The sequence below is a fragment of the Indicator indicator genome, chromosome 36, assembly GCF_027791375.1.
Source record: "Indicator indicator isolate 239-I01 chromosome 36, UM_Iind_1.1, whole genome shotgun sequence".
In the NCBI taxonomy this organism is placed as follows: Eukaryota; Metazoa; Chordata; class Aves; order Piciformes; family Indicatoridae; genus Indicator; species Indicator indicator.
Genome location: NC_072045.1, coordinates 2,068,375 through 2,095,582, shown reverse-complemented (window position 1 = coordinate 2,095,582; position 27,208 = coordinate 2,068,375). Strand labels below are relative to the sequence as shown.

The 27,208-nt window shown below is 53.5% G+C and overlaps 1 protein-coding gene across 2 annotated transcripts in view; it reads right to left on the bottom strand.

The window, feature by feature from the left end:
- ARHGEF18 (Rho/Rac guanine nucleotide exchange factor 18) overlaps positions 1–27,157 on the bottom strand; it is a 40,457-nt gene extending 13,300 nt beyond the window's left edge. The window contains exons 1-17 of one of the 2 annotated variants that reach the window (XM_054396345.1): positions 27,082–27,157; positions 24,446–24,576; positions 23,059–23,543; positions 21,341–21,542; positions 20,787–20,901; positions 19,098–19,155; positions 18,865–18,915; positions 18,515–18,592; positions 18,047–18,152; positions 17,393–17,552; positions 6,963–7,030; positions 5,444–5,507; positions 5,354–5,356; positions 2,171–2,312; positions 1,272–1,384; positions 988–1,128; positions 352–602 (exon numbers count right to left, since the gene is read on the bottom strand). In XM_054396345.1, coding sequence (XP_054252320.1) covers positions 352–602; positions 988–1,128; positions 1,272–1,384; positions 2,171–2,312; positions 5,354–5,356; positions 5,444–5,507; positions 6,963–7,030; positions 17,393–17,552; positions 18,047–18,152; positions 18,515–18,592; positions 18,865–18,915; positions 19,098–19,155; positions 20,787–20,901; positions 21,341–21,542; positions 23,059–23,543; positions 24,446–24,576; positions 27,082–27,157 — 2,244 coding nt within the window. The remainder of the gene's footprint in view (positions 1–351; positions 603–987; positions 1,129–1,271; positions 1,385–2,170; positions 2,313–5,353; positions 5,357–5,443; positions 5,508–6,962; positions 7,031–17,392; positions 17,553–18,046; positions 18,153–18,514; positions 18,593–18,864; positions 18,916–19,097; positions 19,156–20,786; positions 20,902–21,340; positions 21,543–23,058; positions 23,544–24,445; positions 24,577–27,081) is intronic. The other variant, XM_054396344.1, reaches the window with a different exon arrangement.
- Positions 27,158–27,208: the final 51 nt, after the last annotated feature.

Here is a 27,208-nt window from a genome sequence, read left to right as displayed (position 1 = left end):
ATTGTTGCTCCCAGTGCACAGGAGAAAGGGTGCTGAGGCTGTCTGGAGTTCAAAGGACCTTTACTGCATTTTCAGAAGGTCAGAAGCAAGCAGCTCAGCATCAAAGAAGCGAGCCACCTGCCTTTGGTGTGCTTGGGGTGGACACCAGCAATGTGTGATTTTACTCTCTGGAGCAGAACACCCAAACCAAGCTACCTAGAGTGGCACATCCCACACCATGCCCCAAGCCCTTATGCTCCCACACTGCCCTGGCCAGAGGAGCTCAAAGCCAGTGTTCAGCCAACCTGACACAGCTCTCAGCCTGTCAGAGATCTCTGAGTGCCAGCAGCACTGCTAGGTTTGGATCCACACCTGCTTTACCAGGAGGTCCCCAATATTCTGAATGATGTAATTTCGATCACTGCCTGCTTCCAAGGACTCCTTCCGCCGCTCCTTTAGCTGGAGCAGGAACTGCCCATGCATCTCCAGCAGCTCATCCACACAAGGGAAGAGCTTGTTGATGACTGCCTGTGGGAACTGCAGCTCCTCTCTCATGGCTTTGGAGTACACCTTCAGCATTATTTTCAGTGTCCTAACGTGGTGCATCTCAGTCTGCATTAGTTCTGGGCAATGGGAGATAGAAACATCAGAAATCATTTATGTGCTGTGAGATGTCAAAGAGCAGCTCCAAAAGCCACCACCCTTTGCACCACCTTGCTCTTCACCACCATCTCTGCATTGCTGACAGGAAGCTCCCAAATGTTTCTTGTTAACCTCCCCAGCCAGCAATGACTCCCTGCTCACTCAAGCACATCTCCCAGAGGCAGCTGAGCTGTTCCCCAATTTGCAGTCAGGCTGTGCAGCTTGCAGGCACACTGCAGACTGGGCTGCTTCCAACCATTAGCAGGAGACTTAGGCAGACTGAGCCAGGGGCTGGAGTCTTCACTCCATTATGCTTTTCAAGCAGAAGGAACTAGAACAAGGTGCAGGAATCCCAACTGCTCTTACCATAGATGACATCCTGCCTTTTGATCACATCTTTCCTTTGCCTTTTCACATAGGACTGCTCCACTGCCACACTCCAGGACTCTGCCTCAAACTCATGAGCATCTGTTTCTATTTCACTCCGGAGGGACACGGAATACGCATCTAGACCAAAAGCACACTCAGTTACATTTCCATCATTCCCCACCTCATCCCCCACTAACAGCAAGAGCAAAAACATCTCAGTGCCGCTGTCAGACTGAGTAAGCAGCTGCCTAAGGATCCTGAAAAGCACAGAAATTCCATACCTTCCAGAAAGATGGAGTCTGCTGTTGAAGGTGCAAGTGAGACAACATCATCTGAAGTCTGCTTAAATTTTATAAAGCCTGAATCCCCTTCATCCATGTCTCCTGAAATTAGTCTGAATGGCCAAAGAAATTAGACCAAGGGACCAAAACAATGTTTATTTTTATGTTGCTTGACAAACCCCACCCCAGTCAGACCTGTCCAAGAAGCATCTCTGCTACCCTACAGTGCAGTTAACTTACAAGAGAGATAGAAAAGCCTCTGTTGCACTCCAGCTTTCAACAGTCAAATTACTTTAGAACCTCCATCCCTGACACATGACAGGTTTGATCAGAGCAGTGTGAGCAGCTTCTGGTATGACACAGGCAGAGACATCAGCTGGTGACAAGGCACAGCCAGCTCAGAATACAAAGGGCACTTTCACTCAGAGAGGAGCAGAGCTGTGCCACAGCAGAAGTAAACAGCCACTTACACCAGTGGGACAGCTTTGAATGGTCCCTGATTTTAAGCAAGCCACCCTGCAATTGAAGCCACTGCTGTGTCCTGTGCCAGCCACAATGAGCACAACCCAGAAGAGCTGAGCTCAGAGGAGATGGCTGCACTGCAACCTGTCTGAGCACAAACACCCCTGAAAACCATCACCTGGACAGAGACACTCCAGCAGTGCCCTCTTTGGTAGGGCTCTTTCATGACACAGAACAGAGGGACTAAAGATGTGATCTAAACAACAACTAAACCAAGCTTCATGTTCAGGGAAATGAATCTCAGCATCAAAAGCTCAGCAAAGCTCTTCTGAGCCTGACAGCCAACGCAAGTTCTTGCCTTAGTCCTGCAGCTGTGCTGGTTTCAGAGCGGGGTGGGGGCAGAGGAGCACAGATCAGCAGAGGAGCAGTTTACTTACCCAAGTTTACTGACAGCCCCAGCAGCGCTCAGCGAAGCCTGGGATGGTCCTCGCTGGGCGATGGTCATGCCGAGGTGCCGCGGCAGCGCTGCGGTGCCATCCGCCCCCAGGAGGAGGCTGCGGGGCTGCTCCTTCAGGGAAGCTGCCAGAGAGGCAAAGATGGAATTGGTGCTGAGAAAATGAGGGGGACACTGCAGGTCCCCTGCTCGCAGACCCCTCTCTGAGTGCGGTCGGAGCACAGACAGGATCTTGGAGGTCAGGAGCTCGTTGTCCAGGAACACATTCTCGTTCCACCGCCGCGAGAAGGAGCCACAGAAAGCCAGCTCAGGCTGAGCCGGGATGGCGCTGCTCCGGCCGCTGCTCTTGGAAGTTGTATTCCCCATGCTGCTGCCAGCTGCCCTCAGACCTGCCACAGTAACGTGGCCCCAGAGAGGCTCTGTTTTTATACTACCTGTGATCCTTCTAGAAATGTAAAGCTGCCACTTAACTTACTGTATTGGCTAAATCAGCAGGTCTGAAGTGCAGGAAATTGGTCCCTACTGTGCCCATTTAGCGTGGAAATTGCAAAGTATCTCCTCCTTTAGTAAAACACCAGAACCTACACACAATCGTTCACACCCCACCTATCAGGGTACAGAACAGCTCAGGGCAAACAAGAAACATCTCAGACCACAGCCAAAGCCCCCAAGCTCTCTGCCTCTAGCTGCCCAGGGATTTCTGTCTGGGCACAGATGCTGACCACCACAGGTACCTGAGCTGCCTCCCAGCTCAGGGCTGCAGCCTGTTCATGCTTTTTCAATCTAGATGCAATGGACTGCAGAGATATTTAGAATTGTAATCACTGTTACACAGGATGTGGAAGCCTGTAACAGGCTTATGAAAAATGGATACAGTTATTTAGCACTGATGTCTGTAACGACCAGCAAGGCACAGGAGACAAAACCCATCCTCTGCAAAAGGGAGCTGCAAGGATGGAGAATCAGCCAGACAAGCTCTACAACTCCTCACTGGCAAGGTCTGCAGCTGCCCTTTACCAAAGTGCTTCTAAGGCCATGGGAGAACAGATCTCCTGGCTCCTTGCACCCAGGGCTCCAGTTCCTAGTCAAGGTTTATGCAGCACTAAGTGATAACTCTTCTCATAAAACCACTGGTGTCTGCCCAGCTCCAAATGTTCCCCTTCCTGAGTCTGCACTCCTCAGTGTGCCTCCACTAACACTGAGAGCCAGGGAAACCCAGACTGGGATGGGTGGGACAGGGCCTTTCAAACCATCATCCTGCGTCCTGTCACAACAGGCCCTGCTCAAAAGCCTGTCCACAGCTTTCTGATCAGTCCCTGTCAGCATTGAAAGGCCACCAGAGGGTCTCCCTGGAGCTCCCTCCTCTTCAGGCTGAACAGCCCCAACTCTCTCAGCCTGGCCTCACAGCAGAGGTGCTCCAGCCTCAGATCATTCTTGTGGCCTCCACTTCTGCCTTGCCCAGTGTAACACAGCTACATCCAGGCATTCGTCCTTCCTCTTCTGAAATTGCTTTTCCCTCCTTTCTTGGTGTCCCAACCTCTGCATCTGCTTCTCTCCCACTTCATCTTCCTGGGAACAGTTGACCAGAACCTCATCAGAGTTACAGGGGAGGTTTCATCCATGACATTTTATAGCAATTCTATCAGCACATCTTTTCCTGATGGAAATACCTTGCCCAAATCCTATTTGGGCTTGAAAGCTCCTGGCTGCACACACAGCACATTCTCAGTCTACTGTGACCTGGGGAAACTGAGTCCTCTTCCATCATCTCTGAGTGATGAGCTCCAGATCCAAAAAGGAGGCTCTGGAGCTGTTGACAAGCTCGGCAAAGGCAGATTCCTTAAACCAAGGCTCAGGAACAACTCTCTTCCAACTTCCACTGGGGACATGCTGAAATCACCACCAATCAAGCCCCCTCTCTGTGTTCCACAAGCCAAGAACATAAAGTTCTGTTTCACAACGGTAGAGACCTCTCCAGAGGCAAAACACCAGGAGAAGGATGGGGGACACACAAAGAACAGTTTATACCTTCCTCAAGCTCTGCTTATCTGTGACACTGACACAATGCCTCTGGGCACAGCCTTACACCATGGGTAAGGGCACACCATGCCCATGCTAGCAGCTGCTCCTTTACCTGCCAGTTTCTGCTTTTGACTGTGGAAAATGAGCCCTGGCTGCCTGGCAGAGTCTGCACCACCAAAAAGCCATTTTCTGAGTTCAATTAGCAGTGTCTGCAGACTGCTGAGAGCCCATCGATCGCTGTGCCCCTGTCAGCCCAGACCAGACTGTGTACCACAGAGCTGTTCCACCCACAGCCCTACAGCCAGCTCTGCCCATTTCCATGATTCCTCCTTGTTCCCTGCTTCAGCCTCTGCACTCTCCCCTGAATGTACAGAACCACTCAAGGTAATGCAAGCAGCCACTCAGCTCCTGACAAGCTCCTTCCCTTGGCACTTCCTCACCAGAGCCCTTCCCTGCAGACACAGCCCTTGCAGTGCAAGTCCAACGATGCCAGAGCAGAGCACACAGAACACACCCAAAGGTGCCTCTAGCAGCCAGCAGAGCAGCCAAGCAGAGCTGCAAGGCAGAGACTAATTCCGTTCTAGTCATGGTCAGCCACCTGAAAGACAAGCAGCCCCTTCTGTCCATGCAGAACTCACAATGCTGGCAGATTAAAAATGCCACTTCAGTCCCACATCTGTGAGGAGCATTTCCAGCAGCTCAGAGCCAGCTCAGAGCCTGTGCTGCAAGGGAGCTGCTCTTTACCCTTGGGGTTTGGGTTGTTTTTTCTTCCCTGATCCCTTTTCCCACTTTGTTTCAGCAAAGATTTATGTTCAGACCATTAGTGCTAGCTTGTCTTAGAGATTTCTAGCAACCACTAGCTGCAGGCAAGTTTTAAATAGACAATTATGAAAATCTGATGTAAAACAAAGTTCACAGTTCTAGTCCTTTCAGAGGCCAGAGAATAGGCAATCAATGACAAACGAACGCATCGATCCCTTTCCACCACGATATTTTGAGGTTACACAGCAAGGAGGAATAAAGAAAAATAAAAAGATAAAGAGATAAAAGCACACAGGAGATTGCTAGGAGCTTCTGAGCCATTCCCAACGGGGAAAAAATGAAGCCATCTTATTAAAAGAGACCTTTTCCATCCTTCAATAACTTGCTGGCTATAGCCCTTAAAACATATTAAAGGAAAAAACACAATCGAAGAGAGAAGCCTTGAGCACAGAAATTATCGTTTAGTACAAACCTGGGGAAATGCACTGGGGCGAACTCTGTGAAGATCCAGAAGGTCTCTGCTGCAAATCTTTCTGCTAGAGGGAAAAACACAACAGCTTACACATCCAGAGCCAACTTCCAGAGCCAAATGAATCCCAACTGTCCTCTCTTACAGCACTGAGGCTGAGAGCATCAAAGGTTTGACACAGGAACAGTTTGGATTCTTCCCCTGTTCCAGAAGAATGGCACACAGACACCAACAGTTTGGATCCAAACTCCTTCCAATGTGAACCAGACTGAAGTAAAACCAAAACTCAAGTTCTGGCTGAATGAAAGCTCTCATCATAATCTTTTATGCAGCCTTCACCTCCACTTCATTGCCCATCAACTTCCAGCAGTACTAAACTAACCCAGGCAGCTTCCCCAAACACTTCAGACTGCCCATTCCAAATCACATCTCTGGGACCTGTGCATCCACCCCCTTCCCTCACCAAGGTATCAGCAATCACTGAGATGCACTTTGTCAAAGCTGCACAGGTCTCATGAGTAACACAGGCTAACGACTGGCTTGTGGGGGACCCTTGCTTCACTTTGAGGATTTCATTTCTGACTTCCTGCCCCACAATTCTGTGCTGCTGCTCTCTCCTTGCTCTCTTCAGGGTGGTTTGGAATGGGCAGATTCAACCATGAAGGTTTGGGAGATGGTAAAGCATCAGAGCAAGTGCATTTTTCACTTGAAAAGGCAGACCCACAAAAGGAAAGTGGCAGCTGTCTATCCACACTCCCCCCAAGAACCCTTCTGCCCCCAAAGGAGACACATTTGAAACAAGAACAGGCTGAAGGCGCTGCCTCTACCCTCTAATTGCCCAGGTCTGAGCTGCTCTGCTCTCTCCTCCCCCTCATGGTACTCCCTGATCTGCTATCAGCCTCTGAAATCATCAACACTTGGAGTTCAACACAAACTAAAACTCCCTCAAGTAGAATTAGTTACAGGGAGAAGGAAATGATTTTCAAACCCAATACCAGAATAAAAGAGTGACAGAGAGCAGCCTGAACCCAAGCTGTGGCCTTAGATGTGATCACAGGCACCAGGTGGCAGCTGAACAGGGAGCACCTCAGCAAGGCACCTAGCTCATCACACCTCACAAAGGAGAGAGTTGAATCCTGCATGGCTCAGTTCATAAACCCAACAACTGCTACCACCAACCTCCCACCACGCCTTACCCTCCTCAGACTGTTAAAGGGGACAAAACCCAGAGTGTGACATGGCTCGGCTGTGTCCCAGCAGAAGGGATGGGTCTGAGCACTCTGAGAAGGGTCAGGCACAGCTCTGACAGCCACAAGCAGTGGTCACTGGCAGTGCAGCAGCAGAACACTTCCCTTTGTTCTCCCTACATCAGCATTAATTACTGTAACAACAAAACAGTAACTACTCAATGTCTGGAGGAGGCAGGGCTAGACTCTCGCACTGAGCTCAATTAAAACACTCACACTAAATTAATTGCAGTGCTTGACAGTGAGTTTACTGAAGAACAAACTTTAAAGCCCACCTTGGGTTTGCTGCTGCTGCATTCAGCCAATAAACTCCTGCAGTTCTTGTGGACATTCACGGCACAATCTGAAACACACATAAAGTCCTCAGTGATTCTTGTCCTTCCCACCCAGGGACAGGCAGTGACACAGGGAAGGTCTCAGAGCTGGAGGAGCTGTGGAGTGAGCTCAGAGCCTCAGCCAGCACCCTTGTGGTACATGTTCTGTTCTGACCTTACACCACTGGCATTTTGAACGTGGTACCCAGCAACCCTGGCGTGCACCGACACAAGCTCAGGGACACTCTGGAGTGCACTGGCAGCATCCTGCCTCCTCTCCACTCGAGCAGGGTGCTGCTTCCCTCCCACCTGCAGAGGCCACTTCCATGTCTCAGAACTGGCACCATTCAAGAAGGCAGCAAATCCTGTGGCTGCCCTTTTGCAGGGAGCTGAAGCAACTGCAGTAAAACTCCAGACACAGCACAGAATGCCCAGGGGGTCACCAGCACCAGGGTAGGACCAGTGCCAAGCAGCCCCCTCTCACTCAAAAGGCACAAACCCATTAATCCTATAGCAAAATTCCAGCATGGAGAGGTTGGAAGGGACCGCTGGAGCTCACCCAGCCCAACCCCCCTGCTAAAGCAGGGCACCCACAGCAGCTTGCCCAGGAGCACAATGCCCAGCTGGGGTTGGAAGCTCTCCAGAGCAGGAGACTCCACAACCTCCCTGGGCAGCCTGCTCCAGGCCTCCAGCACCCTCACACCAAAGAATTTTCTCCTCCTGTTCAGATGGAGCCTCCTGGGTTTCACTTTGTGCCCACTGGCCCTTGTCCTGTCCCTGGGCACCACTGACAGAGTCTGGCCTCAGCCTCCTGCCCCCCACCCTTTTTTCCAATCTCTTCTTTCCTTTTAATAACCACTGCTAGAGCAGCAGGATGCCACCTGGTAGCATCCAATCTTTTCTGCAGCTTTTCTGTCAAACAAGATCCTTCACCAACAGCAGAAGCAGGACAGCAGCAGCTTAGGAAAGGAAACCAGGGTTTGTTTCTTACCACATATTTCAGGCACACCTCTTAAAATAGAAACTGGGAAGGTGAACACCGCATCTGCTAGTGAAGAGCCTGGTTGTGTTTAAAGGGAGGACAAACCACTTCAGGTCTCCTCTTCCAAAGAGAGATCTAACCCACACCTAGCGCCGAGAGCTGCTGTCAGGCTCCTGCTGAAGGCAGCGAACCCTGGGCTGGAGTCTGGCATAAATACAGCACAGCTCTGGAAGCAGGAGCAAAGCCTGAACACAGAGGAATGGATAATGGTACAAAAACAAGCCTGAGAGAAAGATTGAGTGCAAAGAGGTTTTCTGTTCTGCAGCTTCAACAAGTGTGGAAAACAAGAGCAGAATGCAGCACTTGGAGTGCCTGCCCCAAGCCAATGGCCTCCCACAGCTTCTCTCTTAGCTGTAGTGTTTCTGTGCCCTGCAACAGAGCAAAAGGCACCAAGTCTGATCTCACTGCATGTGCCTCTGAACACGTGTGACAAACACACAAATGATCCAAGTGAATCGCTGCAGAGAACACCTCTGTGCCTATTTCAGCACTGAAGAGGCCTCCACCTGCCACCCTGGCAAGGAAGCTGGTCAGCAGAGAGGCCATGACAAGCACCCAGCTGACAGTGGAACTCCCTCTGCCCCCAGACAAAGGAGCAAACTGTAGGACAGAAACCACCACACTAAAGGAAACAGAAAAAACTCTCTGTGAGGTCAGGCTGGGCTGGCCTCAGGCAGAGCTTTCAGAGGGGTTCTCCTCAGGGCAGAGCAGGCTCAGCCCAGGGTGAGCTGCCCTGCCACAGCCCCACGCCATCACCTCAGCCCTCAGCCCCCTGCACTCCTCTGCCGTTGTGTAACACCCCCACCCACAAACACCTCATCAAACTTTAACCAGACATTCATATTCCTGCAATTTACATATCTCCAATGATGACATTTGATAATTTTTTTCCTATTAATGATTAGTGAGGCCAATTCTGGTTGGCATCTTGGCACACAGACTGCCAGGGGCAGCAGCTCAGCAGAGGTTGCAGTTCCAGAGCCATGCAGGCTCTGCTGGAGAGAGCTGAGCCTCTCCAGTAGGCATCTTCCACCTGCCCAGCTGGCACAGCCAACAGTGCTGTGTACCAGCTTCCTCTGCTGCTGGAAGAGGCTTTGCCCACCAGGACAGAACATGCTGGAAACCAGGACACTGTTACAGAACAGCCTCACAAGCTGCATCTGAGCCTAAGGAATGGATGCTCCAAGAGGCTATTTGAAATGCAGCCAGCTGAAGGACTTCCATGGGCAGGACTTCCACCCACCTCAGAGAAGAGCATCTGAAAACTGACCAAGGAATCAGACAGTCCTGCAAACACCTTCACTGTGCTTCTGCAGACAGTGCTGGACCAATCACAGGTAAGAGTAAGAGCAACCATTTCCTTTTTCTGCAGAGAGCTTCTCCTTGCATCCTTCCTCTGGACAGCCCCTGGGGAGCAGGGCACTGGAGAACAGCAAGGGTCAAGAAGACAGCAGAGAAGAGTGAGGGACAGAGGACAGGGAAGAGGTGTCAGGAACCTGCACACATTGGGGCTGATATTTAAGAACAGAGACAGCCATAAAGGGCTGCTCTGGGTGTACACAGAAACCCCAGATGGGCACCAAAACAAAGCGACAGCGCTCAGCTCAAACCAACAAAGCATCTCTGCATCATCAGTCAGTAACTAGCAGCATCTGGCCTTGTTCAGGTGAAGAACTCAGAGGTTCATCAGTGAATTGGAGCTAGAAACTCCCAGGACTGCCAGCCAGGCTCTTCCCTTTCTCCTTCCTGTCATCTCCTCCGTGCCACTGCACCAGGATGAATCTGGCAGGGAAGCACAGATCCTCCAAAGGATTGTTTACTCACAGACTATGCATGGCTCTGGCCAGTGCTGAGAACAGCAAATTGCTCAAGCAAGGTCCAAGGATTTGGGTCACCTCAGCTGGGTGGGGACAGGACCACCACTGCTACAGCTGAAGGTCCAGCAGTGATCAGTATCACACAGACTATGGAAACTATGCAAATGCACCAGGGCTGCTCCTGGGCTTAAACCAACAGGGCTGCAATTCAGACTGAGGGTCTGAGGAGCACCACCCTGTATCTGCTCACCAGAGGGATTGTTGCTGCCTCAGAAGCCCTTTGCACAGGCTAGTGCCAGTGATGACCTAACACTGAGGGACTACCTGAAACAGGGACCTCCTCCAGCAAAGAAAAATGTAAGACCAAGAGGCTCAGCATCATCAGAAAAGGTCCTGAGGGGAATGAAATTAGTATGTGGGGTAATAAAGCCCCTTCCCTCATCAATGAGCATTGCATGGGACAGAACTCTGCAGTGCCCCAAAGCACAAGGGCAGCTCACAGCATTCAGGAGGACAATGGACCTGAGAAAGGGCAGCTGAAGACATCTTCTCCCCCAGCCAGAACACCTTCCAGTGGATCAGACACTGCCAATGGCCTATAAATGTTCTGTAGAATTGGATTGTAGGACAAATCTATGACTCTGTGGGCATTGTGACCCTGGCCTGTCTGGAGCGGTACTGCCCCAGAAAGCGATTCTTAAAAGGCCATCTGCAAACAGCCACATCTTACAGAGATGCTGTGATTAACCCAAGGCAGAAGTACTGCCTTTACTGCTATTTTAAATTACATTAAAGCCCCCTTTAAAACATCTGTGAAGACAGACTGAGGGAGCTAGGGCTGTTCAGCCTGGAGAAGAGAAGGCTCAGAGCAGCCTTGCACTACCTGAAGAGGCTACAGGAGAGCTGGGGAGGGACTTTGGACAGGCCTGAGAGTGCCAGGATGAGGAGTGATGGCTTCAGACTGGAAGAAGCTGGACTGAGATGAGACATGAGAAATAACTTCTTCCCCAGGAGTGTACTGAGGCACCAGAACAGGCTGCCCTGTTGTTGTGGAAGCTCCAAGTCTGGAGATGTTCAAGGCCAGGATGAATGAGGCCTTGAGCAACCTGGTTTGGTGGGAGGTGTCCCTTCCCATGGCAGGGGGTTGGACCTGGGTGAGCTTTACCATCCTTTTCACCCCAACCTATTCTGTGACTCTATGTATGTCAGAGTATATTCACTGCCTCTCAATCCCTGAACAAAATACTTTTCTTGTGAAATTAATTACTTGACTGTTTTAAAATGTTCAACCTTCAGGTCTCTGCCCTCTTTCCTCACCCCATACAAGGTAAATCCTCTCTTGAGCTGACAGAGGAAGTAACTTGCATGGTTAGCAGAGAATGCAGACCCAACACAACAGCTGAGGAGCATCTGAAACAACCTCAAGGCTGCAGATAAAGCAGAGCAGCTTGGTGACAAATCTCCTCAGGAATGAGGAGTTGCAGTGGAACACAAAGAAGTTTCTGCACCAAGTAAATGCAGGTCAGGGATCTTCAGGAACTCAGAGCACATTAACTGTGTCCCAGTGGCTCTGGTGACCGCTGCTCACCTGGATTGCTAAGTCACCTAATTAGGCAGATACCAAAACTGGAGGGTACAGGGTGATGAGATGCTGCACATTCTGAAATGGAGACAGTCCATGCGGGACAGCAGCACCACAGAATGATGAAGTTTCAGCTCCCCTGTTCAAGCATTCCTTCTGGTCTCCAAAACCAGCCTCTAATTACTGCCTGTATCTGGCTTTATGGTTAAAACATCAAAGAGAGGGCAGGAGGTGGGGTTGTGTCACTCCCAACACTGCAAGTTCTGGTGGCCTAAGGGTTTTCTTTAGGCACAGAAACACAAAACTGATGTTTGTGTTCTGAGCTGATGTTTGTGCTCTAAACAATGCTGAGAAGAAGCAGCACTTCATCCTCAAAGGAAGGCCAGCACCACTCCAGCCCTCTCACGCCGAACCCTTCCCCCATGCTGCAGGCACCCTGCAGAACTGAAGCAGCACCTATGACAATCATAAAAGGTATTTAAAATAGTTCATAGGTAAACATTAGGTGGAACTGCAACACAGCATCTGATGGCTCCTGCTGCAGAGCTGTATCCCATAGCTTTATTTTTTTTATCAGACTGTAAACTAACGATCTCCTCACTTTATAACTTTACCGAACGAAACAGCCACCTACAGAAAACTCTCTTAAGAAGGGAGAAAGAAGGAACTGAGAAGAAGCTTTTCTTTCCTTGGTTTTACACAGGAGACAGAGAGAAGAGCAACAAACCCACGGCACAGAGCCTTCAGACAGCATGCAGGAATGCGGCTGATTTGTTAGAGCAGCAAAACCACAGCACCAGAAACATTCAGCAGGCTCCCCGAGTGGTATTTCAGCTCTTTCAGCCTCTAAAGGAGGTCTCCGAGACAAAGATCCGATCTTCACAAGCTGCGTCCTGTCCTGCAGATTAACCCCTGAGCTGCTAGCGCAGGGACAGCCACAGCCCCGCGGGGTTTGGCACGGACGGGATGGCAAAATTGCTGCCCGGGCCGGACTCTGCCTACCCTCCGCTGCCGGCCCTGTAGGGCTGCCCGCGGCACGACGCCGCCGGACGGGCAGCACTGCCTCCAGCCCAGCTCCCCGCTGACACCCGGCCCAGCAAAGACTCTGTGGAGCCCCGGGGGCTGCCCGGCCACAGGGACCGGGCCTGCCGCTCACCGGGCCGCGGCCGCCCAGCGCCCCGCGGAGAGCCTCCCGGTGCCGGGAGCGGCTCGCTAAGGCCTGCCGGGGGGTGGACGCCGCGAGGAGCCAGCCACCGGGGCTCGAGCAGCCGGTGGCCGCGCTGACACCGCGATCGCTTACCGCACTCCCCGGGGAGCCGCCGATTGCACTTCTGCGTCCCGGGAGCCGCCGCCACAGCAACAGGAAGCGGCCCCGCGGCCCGGAAGCGAACGGAGCGGCGCTGTGCGCCTGCGCCGGGCCCGGCCTCTGCCCCTCGCCCCCGGCAGGCTGCTGCAGCCTCGGGCCGCGCTGTGCCGCAGGCAAGGCAACACCGCCCGCAGACCACGGCGCCCCAATCCCTTTCTTCTCCCTCCCCTGCTCCCGGGACGAGGAAGGCGTCCTGAGCCGCCAGGCCTCTGCCTGACAAGGGGTCCGACTTCCCCAGCCCGAGAACTGCTGCACCCTGCCCGGCCATGGGTCTAAAGATGCCGAAGCAACAGGAAGCTGCCTCGCCTCAGCGCTGCCTGCAGTGCCAACAAAGCGAGAGCCAGGCCGCAAGGGATGGGAGGTGGCAGCGCAGTGACAGCTTGAGCAGGGCCCTTGGTGTCTGTGCAGCGCTTGGCACCTGTCCTAAACACTTCCTGTGTTATTCAGAGCCCGGTGAGATTTGCCGTTCCGCACGGGTTGAGGTGGTTACGGCTCCCGCCAGGACGCTGGCTTCCTTCTGCACCCTGTGACCACGAGTGGCTGCCCGGGGCCGTGCGAAGGACCCTTGTGCAGACAAACAGAAAGCAGAGCCCTTCACTGTCAGCAGCTTCAAGCAATGACTCAGAACTACATGTCTGGGAAAACCTTTTCCCTGAGACCAGCCAGGTCTGACCCAGAGTTAGCACTGGGCTGCTAAGGTATTCCCTGCACAGAGGAGAAATCAGAGGAGCTCCTGACCTGACCTTCTGCTCTGTGATTCACTCTGGTTTACACACTGATCTTTCACAATCTTGACATGTTTTAAATCACACACATCAAAGCTGCCCACCAAGCTTGAAAATGCAGCACGCAGGATAACCACACAGCTGAGCCTCTCCCACCCACCCCACAGCCCTCCTGCTGCCTTGAAACGACCTGGCTGGAAATGTGCTTGAACCTGAGGCTGCCTCAGGACCAGCACTGCCTCTGGTTTCCACACTGCCACCTGCTCAGTGGATTTTATTTCTCCCTTTGTCTTAACAGTTGCAAGCTTTTCAGAAATGTTCCCTTTTGTGCTGCCTCTGTACAGGGCTGAGTACAATAAGGGCCCAGATGTTTATTGAGGCCTCTTAGCACTCCAGAGAAATCACCATTAAATAAGGTGGTTTGGGGGTAACAGCTGGGTGTCACTTGGTGACAGACTAATCCTCAGCCACGTCAAACTCAGTGCTTCACTGTAACATAAAAGCAAAGCCTTGCAGATTGCCCAGCTGCAGCTGTCAGGGACAGAACGTGCTGTGCTTGTGTGGCTGGCCCTGGGGCATCTCCACAAACCCTGCAAAATCTGGCACAGCAACCAGCTGAAAGACTCCATAGCTTGGAGCTACGACTTGGGTTACAAAGAGAAGAGTAGCACCAACTTCCTAATCCTGTGTCACTCTAAAAGAACAAAAGGTTTTGTACTGAATGAGCTGCAGTGAGATCATTGTGTCATGCAGCCCTGTGCGTTTGTCAGGCCAAGTATAGCAAACACTGAGGTTTTGGCAGGGAATGCAGGACGAGCACCGTGGAGGTGTTCCAGATGAAGGCAATACTGCTCAGCCACAAAAAGAAAGTGAAAAGCAGCAAAGGAGAAGCACTGCCAGCAGCATATTCTTCATCTCCCTTCTCTAAACCCTCCAGAGCTGGGCAGAGCCAGCTCTGTGTCAGTAGGGCCACAGCTCACTCAGGGGTTCCTCTGAACTACTTTCAGGTTTGCCTTAGCTCTCTCCTTGGTCTGCAAGTGCAGCAGCCCAGCACAGTCGCTCTGCTTTCACTTCTTTGGTTTGGGCTTCTGTCAGTGACTGCTTGTTCCAGTGGGATTCAGCTCATTTGTACCATGTAGCAGCAGCTTAGGACAGATGAACAGCCTGGTGTCCAGCACAGCAGGTACCATTTGTGAGGGTTCATCAGAAGCACCTTCTCTCAAAAGAGAAACCAAACACTTTGGTTGCAGCCATCGGTTTGCTTTTGGAGAAGCTGGACCTCCCTCTGCAGGTTCTAGGGCTCCATCCTTCCCATAAAGTAACAGAGATGTAGCTTTCAGCCAGAGAAGATGCACAAGAACCACCTCTACCCCAGCACTTAAGTCGCTAGGGGAGCAGCCCTCCTCTTGCCATCTGTATTCATGGCATATCTTTGGCTCACCTCCATGGTGTGGCCTGCCTGGAGAGCTCCTGTCAGGGCTTTCCTGGGACTCATCTAACTCCTATTGCATAAACTCTGGAAGCATGTTTATAAGAGAGGATTAATTTAGGCACAGAATCTTCTCCACCCTTGACAGCAAAGGCTCAAAAGGAGCTTTCACCATTTCCAGGTGAAAATAAACCCAGAGCCTCACAACTCAAAGTTTATGTAACAGCAGAGTTTGGGTGGCCACTGCTGTTGAGTGCCTGCAATCATTCCTCTTTGTTTTTCATCCCTGCCAGGCTCCTTACATCACATCTGTGTGACTCAGAACCTGGAGCTGCATAACCTCTCCTGCATCTGTACTTTGGACACATATCACAGCCTCCTTCCCTCTGAGACTGCACCGGGGCAGGAACTAAGGGTGAGAGGGACACAGGTGACCCTGTGCAGGGCCACCCAGGCTGCACATCCCTAGCAGAGCCATGACTCCTTGATCTGAATTGAAAGTAGAATTCCTCTTGCTGTTACTTCCTCTAATGAGAAGAGCTCTTGCTCCTCTATGTCATCACAGCCATGTTCGCCTCCAGACTTTTTGTGTCCACTGGACAGCGACCAGACCCGAGGCTTTCTTCTTCCCCAGCCTTCCTCGCTCAGGCTTCAGCCGCCTGGTGCTTCCCGCAGCCTGCGGGGTCTGCCGCCGCCTGGTGGCACTGCAGCTCAGAAAGCAGGGCAGTGACAGCGCCGGCGGCCGAGAGCCACAGCGTAGGGACGGGGAGAGGGAATCCATCGGGAGAGGGAATCCATCGGCAGGAAACGAGAGGAGCAGCCGAACAGCCAAAGACCCCGGCAGCAGCTACAGCTGAGGCTGAACCCTAACAAGCAGCTCTCATCTCTGGCAAGTGGAGCTGCAGGGTGGCTCCAAAGTTTGCTTTTCAGGAGCCTATCAGCAGCTTGCCAGCAGCCCAGGCACTGCTCTGAGCTGCGGCCACGCAGCCACTGATACAAACTATCAGCTCCAGCAGCAGAACCCAAAGGAAGGCACTCTCATGCCAATAGCTGTCACACAAGTCCCAGTCTAGGTCTGACCACAGGCTGTCAATTTTAGTGAGCATCTCAGAATCCTGCCCAATTGTTCAGCCTCAGTTCACGCCTCTGCAAAGGGAAGAGGCAAACCCCAGCCCTGCTGTCCACGTCCACCTGTTCTGCAGTTAACCTCCATCTGCCCCGAAGGCAAAATGCCCTTCCACAGCACATGTCCAAGGGCAGTCAAGTACTTTTGTGCCCCAGGAAGGTTTTACTGACCTTGAGAACCTCAGAGAGACTTTTACTGGAGAGCGAGCATTGCCCGAGGGGTAGAGAATGACAGCAATTCTCTCCAGAAGATTCCCTCAGCCTGCAGACAATCTCTTGGCAATTAAAATGTTCTTCAGTGCCCTGAGTACTTGCTCCAGAGGAAGGACAGGGTTTGTCCATCAGCCAAAGCCACACAGCAAGGCCACAGTGACTGTGATGGGAGGGCAGAGTCCCCTGTATGCTAGTGGAGGAGCAGCTGCCATTCCTGTGCACTGCTTACAGCTGCAGAGCAAAGATGTGGCACAGGCAGGTCCTTGGAGGCACCACTGGATCATGTTCGGGATGCTGTAGAAATCCCTGTGGCCATGCATAGGGAGGGTGCTGAGCTGACATTGCTGCAGCAGTGAAAAACAGCCTGAAGGATGCAGCCTAGCTCAGGCAGCAGGGAGATTTGCTTGGGCAAAGCAGGACTTTGTGCAGAAAACATGAACAGAAAAGCTGACCTAGAACCCTCCTTGGGGAGAAGGGGCAGGAAATGGTCAAGTGGCCAAGAAAATGAGCATTAAACTATTGCCAGGCAGGAGTTAGAGATCTTTGGGGTTGGGGTTGTTCACTGTGGAGAAGAGAAGGCTCCAGGGAGACCTTTCTGTGGCCTTTTAGTGCTTAAGGGGGACAGTCAGAAAGCTGGGGACAGATTTTTGAGCGAGGCTTATTGTGACAGGACAAGGGGTGATGGTTTGAATTAAAAGTGAGAGATAAGGAAGGATTTTGTTTTACACTGAGAATGGTGAAACCCTGGCCTGGGTTTCCCAGAGAGGTGGGAGATGCTCCATCCCTGGAACCATTCCAGGTCAGGTTGTTTGGGGCTCTGAGCAACCTACTGTAGTTGCAGATGCCCCTGCTGACTGCAGGGAGGTTGGATTGGATGGCTTGTAAAGGTCATTTCCCACCCAAACCAGTCTGGGATCCTATGGTTTAGACCATGTGGAGAAAGAGGCCAGACCAAGCAGGACAGTGGGGGGCAGCCAAGCCAGGCAGAAGAGTGAAGGGATTTGTGGGGTTGACTGCAGGGAGCAGCGGGAAGGCTGGGGGGCAGGGTGCAGTCAGGCTGGGTCAGTGCCAGGCAGCAGCAGCCATACTTACTCAGGCACTGCAGACCACTTTTATTCACAAGAGGTTTGGCACACAGGGAGCAGCTGGTGCAGCTGGAGAAAGCCCCTGGCACAAGCTGGTGCCTATTGACCTCTTTCCACCTCTCTTTTGGCTCCTTCTCTTTCTCTTTGGGCTGCTCTTTGTTCTTACCCTGGAAAGAAAAAAAAAGAAACCAGCTTTGTTACAGGTCTTGCACTGCCCACACATGTCTGTCCCCCGGGTAAAACAGCACACAGGGAGCTGGTGCACATCAGGTTCATCAGGCAGCTTTCTGCTGGAGCCTTTGGGATCCTGGTGCTTTGCCCAAACACATTCGCAAGGTTCAGGAGAGTCCCTCTAGACCAGGTCCACCTGTGATGCAGGGCAGGGCACAAGCATCCTTGTCACTGTGGGTGATCCAGGTGGGCACTCAGCCACAGCAGTGTTCTTCTGGGCTGCACAGCTCCAGCTGAGAGAGCAGCCAGAACATGGCCTGGAAGCAAGGAAGGCTGCAAGTCAAGATCCCTGCCCTGTCAGGTGCCCAACAGTGCATCTGCTGACCACAGTCATCCCAGGCAATCCAACTCACTGCTCCCCAGGCTCAGAGCCCCTTTGCAGCTTGAAGAACTCAACGATTCCTTCCACAAACTCATCCTCTGCCCTCACCTTATCCTTCTGCCAGGAGCCAGTGACTCTGCTCCGCAGGGAGCTCAGGCGCCGCATCACCTTGGTGCCTTTCTCTGCTTTGTCATTCCTCCCACTCTCCTCGTTTCTGAAACAAGACCCAAACCATCTTGCCTGAGGGACAGCACCTGGCCAGGCACAGGCCAAGGAAATCACTGATAAAGTTCATCTGCAGCAGTACTTTAGGATCCCATCTCTGACCTTTTCATCTCCTGGAGGATCTGGCTCAGCATCAGCCACGCCATGAGTGGGACACTTGCAAACAGTTTGGGTAGGTTCTGTCTGCCCTTGTGGATTTGCTCACCAACAGGCCCTGATTCTAGCTGAAGACCTGCAGACACCAGTGTCCTGCACAAGGCAGGAGCAGGGCAGTAGAGCTTGGAGGAAAGGGGGACTCGACTCTGCCTGCCCTGGGACCGCGGCATGTGGGTTCCCCTCTGTGCCACTTACTCATTGGACAGGAATTCAAACCAGGTGATGTTCTGGGAGCAGTCGCTGCCCTCCTGCACAACAGCTCTCTGCTTTGCCCTGTGTGGGGAGAAGACATCAGACACACAGGAGCAGAACCTCTGGGTTGGGGGAAAGGCTCATCTCTGGAGACAGGGCAGGGACATGTTTAGAGTTTCCAAAGAGAGGCAGGGGAAAGGGCCTCTTCCCCTTGCATCCCACCCTGCTTTCACAGGAAGAATGCAGTGATTGTGGTACCCTTGGGATTTGCCCTTCAGGGGACCAACTGTCCTTTGCCAGGGGGGGTCCTAAACAGACCATGACCTCCTCCCCCACATCCCTCTCCCAGCCACACTTCCCCATGGTAATGTTTCAGCTCCTGAAGGACCTGCTGGACAATAAGCCTGACAGGGATGGGGTAAAAGAAAAGTGAGGGATTAGAAAATGTCCTTGCAAAGAGGTTCTGCACCCCACAGGGCAGCTGTGTCCCAGCATGGACTGGGATCTCCTTTGCTGTTATATCTTCAGCAGGTCAGAGACACTCGAGAGTCTCCATCCTAGAACAGCCAGGACTGACAATACCTACACATGGTCCGGGGACACGTGGTCCTTCTCCAGCATCTCCAGAGCAGGGGGCTTGACACCTGCAACACAAAACACTCTCTGCATGGACCTTGGGTAGTAGTTGGACCCCACTAATCTTTCTGGGCTCCCACTCTGCCTTTAATGGGGAGGGATAAGTACCAGGGGCAGCTGGGGCAGAACAGGCTGCTCTGCATTTCTGTGAAGGAGCTGAAGCCTGCAGCACTTCCCTGTGTTACCCCTCCCTTCTCCAGGCTGTACCACATCAACTTCTGAGGCTCCTGCTTGCAGACAGAGGGTAGGAGTTGATGCCACCCCAGAGATGATGATGATCTTAGAGGTCTTTTCCAACCTCAGTGATTCTATGGTGTCTCCACTTTGTTTCCTTTTTAACCACAAACCGATGAGCTCCTTTCATGCCATGTGCCAGTGTGGCAGTTTAGGCTGGGTGCCCCCTGCCACTGCCGCATGAGATACACCTCTGGTGTCCTGGGTGCCCACCCACAGGGGTGGACACAGGAAACGACATATTTCTACCCATAAATCCTGCACCCTATAAGGCCATCTGCAAAGTCATTCTCTTCCTCTTTCTTCCCTCTCTGCTCCCATGGGAGATGTCCTCTCTTATCGGGTAATGCCGGGGGAGTATCCTCAAGGCCTCTTAGGCCTGTCTAGGCCTAATGCCAGGAGGAGAATGGAGGGGGGGGCAGTCTCAGACCTGGCCAGCTTGAGACTTGCCTAGCAGCGGGAGGGGGAAGAAAGAGCCCTGGGGGGTTTGGGTTTACCCTCAGGTGGGAAGAAGGGAAGGATTGGGAAGCTTTGGGAATTCTGTGAGGGGTTCTGTACGCTTTGGGATACTCTTTGTCACTATGCTTTGTAGCTTGTAGTTCTCTGTAGCTTCACCAATTGCTTTTCCATTTAAACTTTCCATCACTCTCCAATCCGTTTGTGTGAGTCTCATTCTTTTGTCCCTTTCGGGGCAAGAGACGATCTGTCTGGCCCCAAACCAGCACAGATTTTTGGTAGCAGAGGATGGTTACGATCCATCGACCTCTGGGTTATGGGCCCAGCACGCTTCCGCTGCGCCACTCTGCTGGTTTGGGGCCAGACACAGATCCTCTCTTGCCCCGAAAGGGACAAAAGAGTGAGACTCACACAAACGGATTGGAGAGTGATGGAAAGTTTAAATGGAAAAGCAATTGGTGAAGCTACAAAAAAAACTACAAACTACAAAGCATAGTGACAAAGAATATCCCAAAGCGTACAGAACCCCTCACAGAATTCCCAAAGGCTTCCCAATCCTTCCCTTCTTCCCACCTGAGGGTAAACCCAAACCCCCCAGGGCTCTTTCTTCCCCCTCCCGCTGCTAGGCAAGTCTCAGGCTGGCCAGGTCTGAGACTGCCCCCCCCTCCATTCTCCTCCTGGCATTAGGCCTAGACAGGCCTAAGAGGCCTTGAGGATACTCCCCCGGCATTACCCGATAAGAGAGGACATCTCCCATGGGAGCAGAGAGGGAAGAAAGAGGAAGAGAATGACTTTGCAGATGGCCTTATAGGGTGCAGGATTTATGGGTAGAAATACGTCGTTTCCTGTGTCCACCCCTGTGGGTGAGCACCCAGGACACCAGAGGTGTATCTCATGCGGCAGTGGCAGGGGGCACCCAGCCTAAACTGCCACAGCCAGCTGTACCAACCTTCCACAGCTGGAAGAGAGGTGTTGAAGCTGCAGGGTGTCTGAGGGGAGGCCATCGTCTCACAGGCTGCTGGCACAGACTTTGACCTCAGTCTCTTGCCCTTGCTGCCATGTTCCTGGGGAAGGGAAAAGCCATGGACACCTTTCAGCCTTTGTGCACCAAGGGAGCCTCCATCAGGACACAGCTTGGCTGGCAAGGTGATGCAGGAAATCTGGACTTCAGTGCCAGTGCTTGGCCTGCCTTCCATAGCTTCCTGCTCTGTGTGCCCACCCCAGGGGCCCCAGGGTGGGTTCCCTTGCTGTGTGGTTTGATACCTCTGGTGTGTCAGAGCACAGGATTAGAGCAGGACCCAAGGTATCCGAGGAAGAGGCTCCTCCTTGTTTTGTCCCTGAGCAGACAGTCCAGCTCTGCTGAGCTTCCTGCAGACCTCCTGCCATTCCTGGTTCAACACTGGCACTGAAGGAGTCCAGCCTGCAGCTGACACCCATGTGTGTTGCCTTCTGTACCCCAAGCTCACCCTGCTGCCAGCCTGCACACAGCCCCCAAGCACTCACCACCTGCTCTGAGCCAGGGCTGACTGTCAGCCTGGGGTGGAGTTCCACCTTGAGCACCATTCCCCCACCACTGCTCCAGGCTTCCAGTTCCTCTTTGGGCAACTGAAGGGACACACGAGGAGGCTGTGGGAGGCACTGGCTCCCCTTCTCCGCATCCTCCTGCTCTGGGTCACTGCCCATCTCCGTGGTATCCAGGCTGAACCTAGTTCAGGGAAGAGGAACAAGAGTTGAGCAGCCCCAGCCATGGCACAGCCTCTACAGTGTCCTAGCCAGCGCTGGGCAGTCCTAAAGAGCTCAGGGAACTGGGATGAGCATCACCACAACAGGCACATGGGGAAGGAGATGCCAGAAGCATCAGCTGGGACACCAAGACCTGAGTCTGTTCGAAACAGCTTCTCTGGCACCATCAGCGAGTCTATGAGCTCCTTGCTCAGGGGGGTGTTTGGTGCTGGAGGGCTCTCACTGATCCCTCAGCAATCCCTGAGACTGTGCAGCCACCCCAGCAGCAGCCAGCCTGGCCTGCTTGAGAGCTGCTGCCCTGCCAGCTGCAAAGACAGCAAAGTCCCTCTGGGCATTTGGCAAGGCAAACCTTGCCCTTTATGGGCTCCTCAGTGTGGCAGCAGTCAGAGATCTGCTCCCACTGGAGCCCAGCTTCGAGGAAGGAAAAAGAAACCTTCTGGGAAATGAGGAGTGGATCAGTTCCCCCAGTACACCACAGGTCCCTGAACACTGAGTCCTGTTGCAGCGCGAGCAGCACAGCAGCAAAGTGATGGATAGGGCTCAGTGGAAAATCTTACCCTCCCCATGGGCTGTGTCTGCAGATCATTGTCACCTTCCTGCTGCCAGAGACAGGCTCAGGAAGCCTTTGCTTAGGGGGCAGTAGGGGTGTGCACCCCTTGCTGGCCCTGCACTCATGTGGCTTTAATCACCCAGCCAGGTGACCCAGCGTGTCCCCAGCACTAGCAGCAGGTCTGTACCACTGCTGCTCGAGTGCTGGGCACAGCACAAACTGTGAATGATCCATGGAGTGGGGGACAGCCACAGGGCTGGGAACCAAAGCCTGGGCTTGGTATAAAACTGTCAAGATTTTATGCTGAAATAATTTTAGGGTACCTTATAAGGAGGAGAGATAAAAATAGTCCCTGCTGGCCTGCACCTCACTCTCAGTCACCTGGGAGATCAATACATGCCAGAAGGGGACACTGGTGCAGGACCCTGCAGCCCGGGGTGGCAGCAGCACAGCAGCCAGGCCAGGCCTGGCCAGCTCCCAGCCAGAGCTCAGCATCCTGCTGCAGAATCCACCTCTGCAGCCACGTGGAGGGGAGGGCTGGAGGACACTGCAGGCACAGCCTCATCGAGCTCACAGAGCTCTTAATCAAGTTGCCTCTGAGCGAGAGCATGGGGCCAGAGGGGCAGCTGATGCTGTTCAAGATTCCCTCCAGACAGAGATGGTCTTTGACCAGATGAGACATCCTCTTCCCAGCCCCATGCAGGAAGAGTCTTCCTGCACCAAGGAGACATTAAAGCCTCTTGCCGCTCTAGCATCTGCTCCTCCATGTCCACCCAACACGAGCAGTAGTGTCCAGCTGCTTTGGCAGATGCTGGCAAGTGAGGGGGAGCACCCAGCAGCAGCTGGAGCTCAGGGCAGTGTGATTACTGCAGCCCCAGGCAGCATCCATGCACCCCTTGTTCAAACACCACTGCTGGTCCTGCTGTACCTGCGCTTGCAGTCCACAGGTGACAAAGAGCTCTCCCAGCTGTGCCTCCGAGAGGTGGACATCGATCTCACCAGTGTGGGGAAGGAATCTTTGGCCTCCTGCAGGTCCAGTTCTTTGTCTGCCTCTGCAGGACACTGGGCAGTGCTGGTACCATCTCCTGGCACTGCTGCACAGGAGCTGCCATGGTCCTTGCTCAGAGAGCTGCAGTTAGCCTCACTGTAGCGCAGCCAGCAGGGAATGGGGCTGGAGAAGACAATGTCCAGAGATAAGCTGCTCAGAGCCCCTGGCCTCTCTTCCAGCAGGTGAGCAGCAGACACAGCCTGGGTGACTTGTTCTGGCTGCACTGCTGCCTCTGGTGCTGGTGGGCTCAGCAGCCCCAGGTCTCTGTAAAACTGTGTGCCACGGAGAGCAGCGTCTGAGAGGAGATCCTCTGTGCTGCTGTGTGGGTCCCCTGCTGGGCCATCCAGCTCTGGAGAAGAGTCCTCCTGCAAAGGTAGCCACAGCTCAGCCTGAGCTCACAGAGCTCCTCTGAGAGTCTTGTGCCCTTCTGAGGAAGGGGTCACCTCCTATACAGAGCTGGGGCAACTTTTCTTTCCCTTCTCAGGGCAAAAGGTCCACCTGCAGCTAGGTTTCTCAAACCAGAGCTAGCAGTGCCCTCTCCATCTGCATTTCACAGCCAGACCTGCCCCAGCCCCATTGGCTCAGCTTCCTCCAGTCCCTGAGATCTCTCTGTGCCTTAGTCCTCTTAATCCCAGAATCCCAGCATGGAGGGGTTGGAAGGGACCTCTGGAACTCATCCAGTCCAACCCCCTGCTCCAGCAGGGCACCCACAGCAGCTTGCCCAGAAGAACAATGGCCAGAGGGGGCTGGAGGCTCTGCAGAGGAGACTCCACAACCTCTCCGGGCAGCCTGCTCCAGGCCTCTAGCACCCTCACATCAAAGAATTTTCTCCTCCTGTCCAGATGGAGCCTCCTGGCTTCCAATTTGTGCCCATTGCTCCTTGTCCTGTCCCTGGGCACCACTGAGCAGAGTCTGGCCCCAGCCTCTTGCCCCCCACCCTTTAGCTCTTGCTGAGCATTGCTCAGCTCCCCTCTGGGGCTGCTCTTCTCCAGGCTCTCAGCCCCAGGGCTCTCAGCCTTTGCTCCTCACAGAGCTGCTCCAGGCTCCTTTGCATCTTTGTAGCCTCCACTGGACTTTCTCCAGCAGTTCCCTCTCTTTCTTGAGCTGGGCAGACCATAATGCCAATACAAAGCACAGAGGGATGATTTTCCCTTCCATTCCCTGGCAGCCTGGATCAGCAGCTCTTTCCCACAGACCCCTCTGAACATGGTGCTGAGCCCCCAGTTTTCTGCCTCACAGGGGCAGCAGAAGGAAAGAGGCCACTTGCCTTTTCTTGAGCCATGCAGAAGGAGTCATCCTCAGCAATGAAGGATGGGAAGAAGCTTTTGGGGTTGGGATACTCCAGAGCAGGGGTGCTGTGCTCAGGGAATTCCTGTAAGCATGGCTTGCAGTCGGACCCTGCAAGACAGAGGAGGTCATGACAGGCAGCCAGCAGGGACAGAAAACGATGCAGGGGGGTGGCAGCAGCACTGAGCTGTTGGCACATCCATCCCACAGGCAGAGAGCAGTGAGAAGCCAATAGAAACCTACTGAGCTGCAGGGCAGCCAGGTATGAAAACACCAACACAGGACCCCAGGCTGCTTTGGGTGGGAAATGACCTTCAGAGGTCACCCAATCAAACCCCCTGCAGCCAGCAGGGACAGCTGCAACCAGAGCAGGTTGCTCAGACACCAAACAACCTGAGCTGGAATGGTTCAAAGGATGGGCATCTCCCTCTCTGGGCAACCTGGCTCTCATCATGCTCAGTGTAAAAAATTTCTTCTTTATATCCAGTCTGAATCTCCCTCTTTCAGTTCAAACCATCTCCCCTTGTGCTGTAACACTCAAGGGGAGCAAGCAGCTGGTGAGGAGGGTCTGGAGGAGCTGGAGGAGGGAACCAGGACACGTGGTGCTTCCCCTCACAAAAATCCAAGGGAGGACTCAAAAGGAGATTCCCTGCTCTTGCCACCCCCTGCAGCAGCAAACTACCCCCAGAGAAAGGAGCAAAGCCCTGGGAGGCAGCTGGCCTGAGGCTACAGAACCTGAAAGTGCTGTGGTCTGACAGAGGCCAGAGCCCTGGCCCCAGGGTTACCCAAAACAAAGAGGTTTGTTTTTTTTTTTTTTAACTCCCAAACAGGATCCACTCCTGCCAAGGCTGCTCTGGGCCTGCACCAGGCTCCAGCCTACAGCTCTGAAGTAGATCCCTGGAACAGAGTCAGCTCCTTGGAGGCCTGGAAAATATCCCCTGTGCCATGTAGGGCTCAGGATTTGGCCAAGGCTCAAGCTGCAGCCAGCAGCCCCCTCCAGGCCCAGCACAGCCCTCACAGCCTCCATGGGCACTGCAGACCACGCTCTGCATGGCTGTGGTAAGTGCCAGGGGACATGGGGTCTCAGCTCCACAGGCACTGGCAGACAGCAGCAGTCACCTTTACTCAGCTGAAGCTGGAGATAGGATGGCACAAAGGCACTCCCAAGAAATGGGCTGTTGGCTTTAGCAGAGCACAGAGCAGGCACTGCAGTTGCTTAATTCCCCTCTGGCTGGGAACCATAAAAGGTTATTGCTGCAGGAGCAGCTCAGAGGAATTCCCAGCACAGAGCTGGGGAGGAAGCATCACTGGCTGCTCTGGGGAGCTCCCTGCCCACCAGTGGGACTCTGCTGCACTTTGCCAGAGCTTCCCAGCAGGCAAAATGTGACAGCTCTGGGCTGCTGCCTGGGGAGGAAAGAAGGAGGGACAGGCGTCCCCCACACATGCCAGTCTGAGGTAGCCTTGGGGACAGTGGCATCAGCCACTGGAGCTGCTTTGTGTCAAGGAAGAAAACTCTGCTGCTGTTACCAGGGACAAGGCCACTGGGAACCCAGTTCAGATCTGCAGCTGAAGCCTCCCTCCCACAGCCAGCTCTGCTGCTTCCCCACCAACAGGCTGGATCCACAGTGTCACAGCAAGAGACAGCCCCAGAGCAGCCAGCTCTAGAAAGAAGCTCTGCTGGCAGTGGCTCATCCTCACCTCCCGAGTGACCCTGGAGCCAGGCTGGTGTTGGGCTGGGGAAACATCACAGGAAACATGGATATAAACTGTCCCCATGCAGATCACATCCTGCAAGCACCATGCTCTGCATTTGCCCTGGGAAAGGCCACAGGTGCTGGGCAGTGCTGCTATGGGAAAGGAGCTCAGGGGAAGGCAGGAGCAGAGATGTCAGCTGAGAAAGCAACCAAAGTGGTGGCCCTGGCCCTGCACCAGCTGCCCTTCTTATGCCACACTGCAGGGGCAGACACACAGAGCTAAAGGGTGGAACCCTTTAAAACCAGTGCTAAGCAGCAGCCCCGGGGCAGTGTCTGCAGGCAGGGCCAGCAGTGTGTGGCTGCCTGGGGCTCCCATTTCTGACTTTCCAAACCATAGCACCACAAGCAGGAGCAACACCACTTCCTAGCACTGCTGCCACTTCCCATCCCTGCTGTGTACACCACGAAGTCCAGGGGCTGCTCACAAACCAGCACAGCTCAGGCTGTGCTCCCAGCACAGGAGCTGGACAGTAGGAATCCTTTCCTCCAGCATCTGCTCACACACCAGACTCTGAACGTAGGGCTCAACCCCCAGCAGGCAGCTGTGCAGAGACAGCTGCCTGCAAGCCCCAAGACCTCCATCTCTCTGGCAGCAAAAAAACCAATTTATTACAAAGCCAGAAGGCTGATTTTTAACCCATTACACAGCTCCTAAAAGCATTTATGTGCCTTGAGAAGATTAAATGTCAAGGAGAAGCATTAGGCAGTGTCCCCTATGGAGAGGAGCGAGGTGCTCCCAACACCAAACCCTGCCCAGGGACCCCGAGGCCCTTGGCTACTGCCTGCCCAGGACAGGGTCTCCTGACCGCCCTGCAGTCCAGCCCAGACACACAGCCCTGCTCTGCCTTGATCAGGTCATTACCTCTCTTGAAGGACCACCTCTTCCTCCAGCGCTTGGAGAACAATGGCCAGGAGTGGGTGAGCAGCGAGTCTGACATCTGGGAGCCCCCTGAGCCTGGGGCAGGGGACAAGCCTGAGCAGAGATAGCA